The 11,689-nt window shown below is 36.0% G+C and overlaps 1 protein-coding gene across 1 annotated transcript; it reads left to right on the top strand.

Moving 5' to 3' along the window:
* LOC109357691 (leucine-rich repeat extensin-like protein 4) lies at positions 6,178-9,102 on the top strand. The gene is made up of 2 exons (XM_019601699.1): positions 6,178-8,300; positions 8,418-9,102. Exons 1-2 carry the CDS (start codon positions 6,646-6,648, stop codon positions 8,740-8,742), a joined length of 1,980 nt encoding a protein of 659 aa, XP_019457244.1. The 5' UTR covers positions 6,178-6,645; the 3' UTR covers positions 8,743-9,102.

Raw genomic sequence — 11,689 nt, forward strand, 5'->3', positions numbered from 1 at the left:
AAGCTCCAACCAACTGAATGAATTAAATTATCTTAAATTCTAAAGGATTAATAGCCGATAAATAAAAATAATTGATGAAAAAATAATCACCAAAACCTAATATTGGTGGATGTAGGAGGAGATAGAAGATTGGAGATAGAAGGTAGTAGGAGGACATAGAAGATTGAGGAGGTAGAATGTATGATAAGATCGGAAGTAGGAGATACGTTTCATTGTGGTTGACGCTTGTTGTCGTGGTTTCTCGCCTCACACATCGGCTTTCATTGCTTGTCGTTGAAGTCACCATACTCACATTTACTTTAAGGTATTACTGTTTAGTGTTTACATATTTATAATATGTTGGCACAAAGTAAAGCAAACATTACCTTATTTATGGTGCTGTCATCTAGGGGCCTACAAATACTTCTCTTTGCAATCCCGTCCATGGTTGTGTGGGTGTAATATCTATCTATTGCTCCTTGACATAGTGTAGCTCCATTAGAATCACATATGATTAAATATAGTAATGTGAATAGGGTCATAAGGACCAATGATATTAAAAACATGACTATATTTATGATAAAAAACAAAGAAAAATCTCTTAAGTAAATATGCATAACCTTCTTTTCGTCTTCAAATCTCTAGTCTTCATGTGAGTACTGATTTCAATTATTGCATTTCACATTCCTTCTATTTATAGGGTATTTTATCAACCTTCAGGTAATTCTCTCACAAATCAAACCTGTTTCTGTTAACATTCCAAATGATATCACTGTTAAGGCTAAGCACTTAGGAACTATTACCCTTTTTGACCACCTCACTCTACATAACGTTCTGTACATTCTTGGTTTCAAATATAATTTAATCTCTGTTCACAAGCTTGTTTCATCACTTAGATGCAAGCTTGTTTTTTATGAGGTTTCTTGTCTCATCCAAGATATGACTACCTCGAGAATGATTAGACATGCTGAAATACAGAATAATCTTTACATACTAACCAAGCATCCTTAAGCTAATGACACACAACATACTATTACTATTTTTCAGAATGAAACATCACCCTGGTTTGATATTTGGCATTATAGATTAGTCCACCCTTCAAATAAAGTTCTTGACAATATTTGTAAATGTTTTCCTTATGTCAAGTTTGATCCTAACAAGATATGTGACTTTTGCCACTTAGGGAAGCAACCAAAGTTGTCCTTTCCAAAAGGCAATGCTTGTACCACACAACCTTTTGAACTAATCCACATGGATATTTGGGGTCCCCTACATGTTCCTACCATAACTGGTGATAGATTTTTCTTACCATAGTTGATGATTGCAGTAGATATACTTGGATATTCCTTATGACAAACAAGGGTAGGGATAGGGACCTAATAGATGGTTTCATACAAATGGTGCATACTCAATTTAATCATAAGGTCAAGTCTATTAGAACTGACAATGGCAAGGAATTTATGATGCATGACTATTATTCTAAGCTTGGTGTTATTCACCAGACTTCATATGTTGAAACACCAGAGAAAAACTCTATGGTGGAAAGAAAACATAGGCACATATTCAATGTAACCAGAACCTTGATGTTTCATTCTCACTTAGCTATCTATTACTAGGGTTATGCAGTTACTCATGCAGTGTACCTTATAAATTTACTGCCTACCCCTACTCTGGGACTTACATCTCCCTTTGAGACATTGTTCAACAAACCCTCTTCACTTAGTCACTTAAGGGTCTTTGGTAGTCTTTGTTTTGCCTCAACCCTCACTGCTCAGAGGACCAAATTGGATCGAAGAGCAAGAAAATGTTCATTCTTAGGATATAAACGAGGCACTAAGGGTTATATTGTGCTTGATTTGTCAAACAGGAGCATACATGTATCTAGGAATGTAGTGTTCTATGAACACATTTTCCCGTATAAACCTTACACCATCCATGATAACAAAGTTATGCCAACAAACCATACCAACACTGATCCCAACCCTTTTCTTAATTTCCCTATTAATCAAGAAAGGACATCCACGCCAACCATTCCAAGGTCAAGTACTACCCATGCTTTACCTGCAACACCTACCTCACCCTTAGATCCTCCTATTAGAAGATCTCATAGAATCACCCAACCACCTACTTATTTAAGAGATTATCATTGCAATCTCTTAACTCAAGGCCCTCCTAGAAAAGATCATCCCATCAAATACCCCCTACATCATGTCTTATCCTACAAAGCCTTATCTCCCTTACACTTAAAACATTGTCTCAACATCTACTCTCACATTGAACCAAAGACTTTCAATCAGGCCATAAAATCTAGATAATGGATTCAAGTCATGAATGATGAACTTGCAGCCTTAGCCTACAACCAGACTTGGACTCTTGTTCCACTTCCACTTGATAAAAGAGCTATTGGCTCAAAATGGGTTTATAAAATCAAATTTAACTCTGACGGTACCATCCAAAGGCATAAGGCTAGACTTGTTGTCAAAGGGTACAACCAAACTGAAGTTTTGGATTACTATGATACTTTTGCCCCTGTGGTCAAGCTTACCACAGTTAGGCTCTTACTAGCCTTGGTTGCTAACCAAGGTTGGTCTCTTCAACAACTCGAAGTTAATAATGCGTTTTTACATGGTGATTTGAATGAGGATGTGTACATGTCTTTACCTCAAGGTGTCCATAGCTCTATGCCTAATCTTGTATGCAAATTAAACAAGTCTCTTTATGGTTTAAAACAGGCTAGTAGGCAATGGTTTTCCAAGCTATCCAATGCACTGATTTCCTTGGGTTATAAGCAATCCTTGCATGATCATTCTCTGTTTACTAAATCTGTGCATAATCACTTCACTGCATTATTAATCTATGTTGATGATTTAATTTTGGTTGGAAATGATGATTCTGAAATTAACTCTATCAAACAACACCTACATCATCAATTCAAAATCAAAGATCTAGGATTTTTGAAATATTTCTTTGGCCTAGAGGTAGCAAGATCTAAACATGGCATTACCTTGTGCCAAAAGAAGTATGCCTTATACATATTACTTGACACATGATTCTTGGAATCCGAACCTGTTACAACACCAATGGTGAAGAACACCCACCTTCATCAAAATGATAGCAACCTATACTATGACCCTGTAACATATCGACAACTTATTGGAAGGCTCCTTTATTTGACCAACACCAGGCTTGACTTGAGTTTTTCTATCCAACAACTTAGCCAATTCATGGCTGCTCCCACTATGAACCACTATAAAGTTATGGCAAGGGTGTTTCGATGCATCAAAAGTAGCCCTGGACAAGGTTTGTTTTACCCTACCAATTCTATAGTTCAAATAAAGGGCTTCATTGACTCAGATTGGGTTACCTGCTCTGATACTAGAAGATCTATTTCGGGTTATTGTATGTTTTTAGGGGATGCATTGATTTCTTGGAAATCCAAGAAGCAAAACACAGTATCCATGTCTTCTTCAGAAGCTGAATATCATGCCTTGGCAATTGCTTCTTGCGAGGTACAATGGCTTACTTATTTACTCTATGATTTACACATTTCTTTCAAGCAAACTGCACTTCTCTATTGTGACAATGGTTCAGCAAGATATATTGTTGCTAATCCCGTCTTCCGTGAGAGAACAAAACATATAGAGATTGATTGTCATGCCGCTAAAGAAAGGTTACAAAATAAGCTTTACCATTTGCTTCCTATAAACTCTGAACAACAAACTGCTGACATCTTAACTAAGGTTCCACTTGGATCTTGAATGATGGATATAGTAGAGCTCTTAATAAGCACAATTAGCACATGCTTATTATTTTATAGCTTGTGCCTTTTAGTTTGTTTAAAAATTAGTTAAATTAGTTGTTTTACTTGCATTGTAAGATATTATGTATATAAGTAACTCTTATTTATATTCTCAAGATATATCAATCAATATAATTTTCCTTTACTTTTCTGCATCTCTTACATCTCTTATTTTCTCTAAACACAATACTCATAACTATATTCTATAAAACACAATCCTATATGAATCCATTTTATGTACGGGTCAAATTAGGTTCAACACAGCCCTAATTTAAGCAATGCGGGATACCGTTATGAGATATTAATTCCAAAGCACAGCTATATCATCATGTCTCTAGTTTCCTGCCCCTTGCCTTGTCTATTCCATCTGACAATGCATATTTATGTGTTTATGTATGTTTATACCTTGACTTCTGTCACTTCCTTTTTCTATTTAATACAATACCTTAATCCAACTAATAAGGACTCATTTTCTATAACAAGGTTCAACCCAAAAAAAAACTAATTTACTAAGTGGCAAAGCTTAATGGTTTTAGTAACAAGTTGAATTTTCTTATTATTTACTTTATACAAGACTCATAACATTCATCTATATGTTCCAAACTGATCACAGAAGTTCCTGATACGTCCAATTTTGGGAAAATGCTAAGAAAAAATGAAACGGGATATCCTATACGAAAAAATTATGTATTGACTTATCTCTAAATTATACTATACTAATAGTGTATTAATATTACACTCATATTTATTATACAAACTTTGATTATATTGTTTGTCAATGCTCTGCAGCTAGTGGCAGGTTGTCAGTGGGCCATAAGCAGGTAATCACATGGACCAAGTGCCTCGTTTTTGTTATCTTTTTAATTTTATAATTGCAATGAATCTCTGTGATGTATTGTGTAGAATATTTGTTTCACAGCTGAAGTATTGTGTATTGTGTAGAATATTAGCTTTTCCTTATTTATCTATGATATGCATCACCCTTTCTTGATGTTGTCCTTTTAATTTTATATGTTTTTTGTGTTTAGTTAAATGCCTTTTCTCATTCTTAATTCAAGCCTAATTCAATAGTTAATGGATTTTCCTAGTCTTATAACCATATCATAAGAACTAAGAAGTGGTGAATTATTGCTCATGGGTTTGGTAACTATATGCCCAAAAATTAAACCACAACTCTGTTATGTGAAAAGAACTGGATGGATGAAATCAATATTATGAAACTTGGGATTGATTTAGATATTTAATATGTATGTATTGATGATATAAAAGTTTTTACAGTATCAATATCTAAATGTTTCTTAACAATTATCCAATAATTTTCTGGATTTGGTAACTATGCCCCACATCCATATTAAAGAATGTCCCAACCCCCAATCATGGCCAATCATTTGGTTAACTTTTAATTTGACTAATGCAAAAATGGTTAGAGAGTTGATTAAAAAAAATAGCGAAAATTATGCTTCGCTAAACAAATTAGTTTCTTAGAATAATAAGAAACTTTTGTACTAAATATACTTGTATCTTAGCTAACCGTTTCTATCAAGTATGCGAACGCAGCTAGCATTTAAAAACGTTGTGTATTATATCCTCTGGGTGCTGTGGGGTTACCCTCAATACGCGTTAGTAACGAATCTAATTTCTCATATGGTTAATTTGAACAATACAAAGTTGTTTGTTTTAGTTCTGACGTGAAGACAAGCTCATAGCTTAAGAAAAAAAATAGGAGTTTTCGTTTTTAGAAACTTCTATTACATTTCATATTTAATTTTAGGTGAGATAAGAACTGGTCATTAAAAATGTGGGGGAAATAAGTTGGAGTAGGTGGTTCTCATGTTCTGCTTAATAACTATTGTTGGGTTCGTTTAATAAGGCTGTAAACTTGATTCCCTAACTTTCTGATTTACCAAACCATTTGGAAATATCACTTGTTACACTAATTTTATGTGTAAAACATGACTTTTTTTCATCCTAAACATGTTTTCATGAAACTTCTTCACATTACATAAATGGAAAAATTATTCTAAAAGGATAAATAAAAGTGTATCTACCATTAATTTAATTTAAATATAACTATAATCTTAACAAACTAATAATATAAGAGTGGGTGCATTCCTAGTTATTTACTTTCCATGCAAAGTGTTAAGCTGTGCATAATAAATAAGGTATAATCCATCTTGTTTTAGATGATATATTATATTTGAAGAAGAATGATAGAAATGAACAAGGATCCTCTCCATTAATGGAGAGGCAAGTGATTGTTTTGCTCACATTTTTAATGGCAAAAAAGTAATTTTATGATACACAAAAGGGTAAAATTGTTATTACATATTGCATTTTGTGTGTTAATGTATGTCACTTGCCTCTCCATTAATGGAGAGGAGCCTTACTCGATAGAAATGGAAGTAATTTAATAGCTACAACCCAATGATTAACAGCCATCCACTTTTGAATATATCAAAATCTAAATTAAAAAAACAGGAACAGAGAGAAAATGTAATAGGCTTTGAGCTGTGAGATAGCTGTTATTTGATGCATTATTTCATTCACACCCACTCTTTCTCTTTCACAACTTAGTCATATACATATATACACTCCTTCACACAGTTCCAAATTTCCATTCTCCTTTCTCTCTCCCCTTCACAGCTCCATCATTCTCTTCACATCTCCATCATTCTCTTCACATCTCATCCCAAACCCAAAACACTCCCCATTAACAAAATCTAATCTTTTATTCACAACCAAACCAACCCACTAGTATCATAAGCATTTTTTAATATTATTATTATTACTACTCAGTTTTAGAATATCAGATAAAACTACATTGTCTACACACATTACATACAAACATACATGTCTTATGTGATGAGATGAAGAAGAAAACATTTTCATCCAATCTTTTACTCTTCCTCATTCCTTTGTTGTTTCAAACAATATTCTCATTCTCCCAATCTGAATCTTTCACAAACCATGGTTCCCTCACACACTCACAACTCACTTACATCACACAACGACAGCTTCTTTATTACAAAGACGAGTTCGGAGACAGAGGAGAGAATGTTACAGTAGACCCAACCTTAGTATTCGAAAACAACCGCGTCAGAGACGCTTACGTGGCACTCCAGGCTTGGAAGCAAGCCATTTTCTCAGACCCTCATAACCTAACACTGAATTGGGTGGGATCTGATGTGTGCAACTACACTGGTGTTTTCTGTGCACTTGCACTCGATAACAGTACGATAAGGACCGTTGCCGGCATTGACCTCAACCATGGTGACATTGCCGGTTATTTACCGGAGGAGCTTGGGCTTCTTACTGATCTTGCGCTTTTCCACGTCAATAGTAATCGTTTCTGCGGAACGGTTCCGAGAATGTTCGAGAAGTTGAAGATTCTGTTCGAGTTGGATCTCAGTAATAACCGATTCGCCGGGAGATTTCCGGCCGTGGTTTTACGGTTACCGAAACTGAAGTTTCTGGATCTGCGGTTCAACGAATTTGAAGGAACCGTGCCGAAGGAGTTGTTTGATAAGGACCTGGATGCGATTTTCATCAATGATAATCGATTTGTGTTCGATATTCCTGAGAATTTCGGCAACTCGCCGGTTTCGGTGATTGTTTTGGCGAATAACCGGTTCCATGGTTGTGTTCCGTCGAGTTTGGGGAACATGTCGAATCTGAATGAGATTCTTTTGTTGAATAATGCGCTTCGTTCGTGTTTTCCGCCTGAGATTGGGCTTCTAAAGAACCTTACGGTGTTTGATGTTAGCTTCAACCAGCTTTTGGGACCGTTGCCGGATGCTATTGGAGGAGCGGTGAGTTTGGAGCAGCTTAATGTGGCGCATAATTTGCTCTCCGGGAAGATTCCGGCAAGCATTTGTAATCTTCCAAATCTGCAGAATTTTAATTATTCTTATAACTTTTTCACTGGAGAGCCGTCGCAGTGTTTGGCATTGCCGGCGTTTGATGATCAGAATAATTGTATTCCGGCGAGACCGGTGCAACGGCCTGAGAGGGAATGTAAGTTGTTTTTGTCAAAACCAGTGGATTGTAACTCTTTTAGGTGTAAGCCTTTTGTTCCTTCATTGCCCCCTCCGCCGGTTGCGCTTCCTCCACCGGTATATTCACCTCCTTCGCCGCCTCCAGTTAATTCTCCGCCACCACCAGTGTATTCTCCACCTCCACCACCAGTGTATTCTCCACCTCCACCACCGGTGTATTCACCGCCACCTCCACCGCCACCAGTGTATTCTCCACCACCTCCGCCACCAGTTTATTCTCCACCTCCTCCGCCAGTGTATTCTCCACCACCGCCGCCGCCGGTGTATTCTCCACCACCTCCACCGCCACTGTATTCTCCACCACCTTCACCATCTCCGTCACCACCCTCACCGGTATACTGTGTACGGCCTCCACCACCGTCTCCACAAAATTCACCACCACCACCACCTGTCTCTTACTATTATAATTCACCACCTCCGCCGTCACAATCGCCTCCACCACCATCACCACCTCCGCCATCTCATTCGCCTCCACCACCACCACCTCACTCACCTCCACCTCCACCGGCTCCTGTATTCTCTCCACCCCCAGTTCACTCTCCTCCACCACCAGTGTATTCACCACCAACACCTGCTCCTGTATTCTCTCCACCACCACCTCACTCACCTCCACCACCAGTTTACCCCTATTTGTCACCACCACCTCCACCACCAGTTCACTCTCCACCACCAGTGTATTCACCACCACCTCCATCTCCCCCACCATGTATAGAACCACCACCATCACCACCACCATGTATAGAACTACAGCCACCACATGCAACACCTTACCTGCTACCACCACCACCAGTTCATTACATTTCACTTCCGCCGCCGCAGTCTCCAGCGCCTGCCCCTGTATATGAAGGGCCATTGCCACCTGTTATCGGAGTCTCATATGCATCACCTCCTCCACCACCCTTTTATTGATTCTTTTGAGAACTTGTCTCCTCTAACCCCTTTTCCCTCTACCAACACAACGACAAATTAAAGTTCACATTTTTATTATTTTGGTGGCTATTTCTTATGTACCCTTTTCCTCAATTTTTGCGATTCTCGTCACTTTATGGGAAAAAATAAAGTATAAACGACAAAGAGAAGGAGAAGGGTTTGCACTTATTTATAAATTACAATTATGATCATTTGTGGGTCAATGGAAAAGCTGGGAAGAGGTTACAATGGATTTGAGGTAAAAGGAGAAAGTTTCTCATATATTGATTTGAATTGTTATGATAGATATTCCAGTTGTGAAATAAAAATGGCAGAGAAAGAGTAGGTTGCAGAGAGAAAGATAAAAATGTATGTATGTATTATAGGGATGAATCAGGAGACCATAATTCATGGTTGCAGAGACAGTGGCAGTTATCTTCATGTGCCGATGTTGCATTTGTTTGTGGCGTTTATTGTTGTTGTCTCTCATATATCACACTTTTTTTTTTGTCATTCTTTTGCTTTGCAATTTATAATATAATTGATGAACATTTCACCTGTATTGGTTTGAGAGTGTCAGCGTGGGTTTTACTTCACATATCTAATCAATCTGCATTAACATTCTTCATTTGTGAATCCATATCTTTGAGTCATGGAAATGTTGATAATATGATAACCTTTATATTTCTCACTGATACGATTATATGCTTTAGCTTTGCAACTTTCAGAGGAATAGAGCTAAAGTTAGGTCTGCAATTATGTTGGTATTATCAAAGATTATACTTAGCGGTTTGAAATGGTCCTCGATCGAAAGGTTAATGAAGCCTTTTTTTTATTTGACTAGTAATCCGTTTAAGAATACCCTCCATGTGCATCCCTTAATCTTACCCTTGAGATTTGAATTCAAATTTGTGTTACTTCATTCACACATTTTTCCTCATCGAAATTGTAAATATAAATAGTAAGTACTGTATAGTTCTGAAAAACTCATTCAGGTTAGAGCTTAGAACTGTTACAGTATGCATAGGCATGGTTGGTCTTCATGCATGTATGTGTCTTTTCAAACATCCTTTGCCTTTTTTCTTTTTTCATGGTTATGCTTCTTATTGTGTTACCCCTTTCACCACTTTTTTTTTCTTCCATTCCTTGGGTTTTGATAATTGAAATTAGTCTCACATAAAAGTGAAGTTATGCAAGATGAAAACTAAATGAATCCACAACTAAAATAAAGCTACTAGTCTATTTCTCACTCAACACTTTGAAGACCAATGTGGTGAGTGATAATTATTAAACTGAGAGAACCTCTAGGCTCTACCCCAGAGTAAATTAAGGGTACCCTTTATTGTATATGTTCATTTCCCTCTTGTTGAAATTTTGTCCTTTCTTAATAAAATTTCACTTATTAAAAAGGAAAGTTAAGGGTACTCTTCCAAAAGGAACAATGGTTGGTTCCGGATAATTCTCCCAAAACATACACTATATTATTTTATAAACCATAGTGAGGACTTTCTCATCAAGTACCTTTGTGAAAATATAATTGCCACAATGGATCCCAGTTTTCTTGGCGTGGGATCCTCTGCTACAAAAGAAAGCTTCCACATTCCATTGTACGATGGCATCCATCTTTTCCTTTAATAATATTTTTTCCCTTTGAAGAGAGACACAGAATTGAATAGAAAATAGAAAATTTTCTTTCTTATTATGGAAAGGGGGAAGTATGTCACCTGAAAAATTGTTTGCACATGGAAATTGTGTACTTACTTGCGTTTGTTTTAAACGTGTACTTTAGCATTTAACTTGAGAGATGATGCTTTATCAAATAATGTACATTTTGTAATAATGTATAAAAAGAAATCCCCTGGAAAAAATATTATAGATATCGATTGCAGTTTTAGATCTTTTGATCACTTTGTCCACAAAGGAAACCATTGGAAGTGACATTAAATTTCTATGTAGCTTTGTGGGTTCAGCTTTTCATTTAATTTACCATCCTTTATGTTATGGGAAGGAGAGAAGTTGGAAAATTAAAAGCACATATGCTACCCTTAGGATGAAATGTAAAATGAGCATAATCACAAAACAAAAGGTGCATATCCCACCCCAAAGGATGGTGACTTAAATGAAATGAGTAAGACACTTCTCCATTACAGGAGATAAAAGTTAATTAAAAATACATGGAAAAACTAAAAGATAATAATACTTTTATTTCCTTACTTTATATTATTATTATATTTTTGCTCTTAAAATTATACTAAAAAATATAACTATCATTTCCGCAATGAAGAGGAATCTGACTCAAATGAAAGGATCCCTCATATTTTAAAATAATGACAAGCTAATTCACATGGTTTGTGAAGGCTTTTTTGCACCCAACATGCAATGAAAATATTAACGTTAGAAGTTGGTTGACTTGCAATATTACCTCAACTAGGACATGACTATCATTTAATTAGGGTTTTAGGACAGCTTGTGATTAGGTCAAGAATATTTAATGTCATTTCATAAAGTGACTCTGTGAATCATGATATTGATAATATCATCTTTACATTTTTTTTTGTAACTAAAAGTATTCATTTGGCCTATACATAAGAAATTATTATATATTGAGGTATATAGTTTTCTTTTACAATTGAACTTTTGAAATATCAATACATTGTTGGTCTAGTATAAAAAAAAATTCCCTCATATTTATCAAAATATGGGAGTTTTATTTTCAAATTAACTGAAATTCACCACTAGTCCCACTATTATTTCATACCCGTAGGATCTAGCTTTTCTTTTGTTATTACTGACTTAAAAATGTTAGAGATGGCACACGATTAGATAAGTAGATATGGCATATTACAATCAAGCATAGGTTAGCATAACTTTCAACTTTATAAACTGCAATATTTCAAAATTATTTTTCCCAAAATAAAAGCAAAATGAATGATTATAAGCAAGAAGC

Source organism: Lupinus angustifolius, chromosome LG10 (genome assembly GCF_001865875.1).
Source record: "Lupinus angustifolius cultivar Tanjil chromosome LG10, LupAngTanjil_v1.0, whole genome shotgun sequence".
NCBI classification, from domain to species: Eukaryota; Viridiplantae; Streptophyta; class Magnoliopsida; order Fabales; family Fabaceae; genus Lupinus; species Lupinus angustifolius.

Coding starts and splice junctions, on each gene's coding strand:
- LOC109357691 (XM_019601699.1), top strand. CDS start 6,646: ATGAAGAAGAAAACATTTTCATCCAATCTTTTACTCTTCCTCATTCCT. Junction 8,301..8,417: donor CCACCTCCGCCATCTCATTC/GCCTCCACCACC, acceptor TGCTCCTGTATT/CTCTCCACCACCACCTCACT.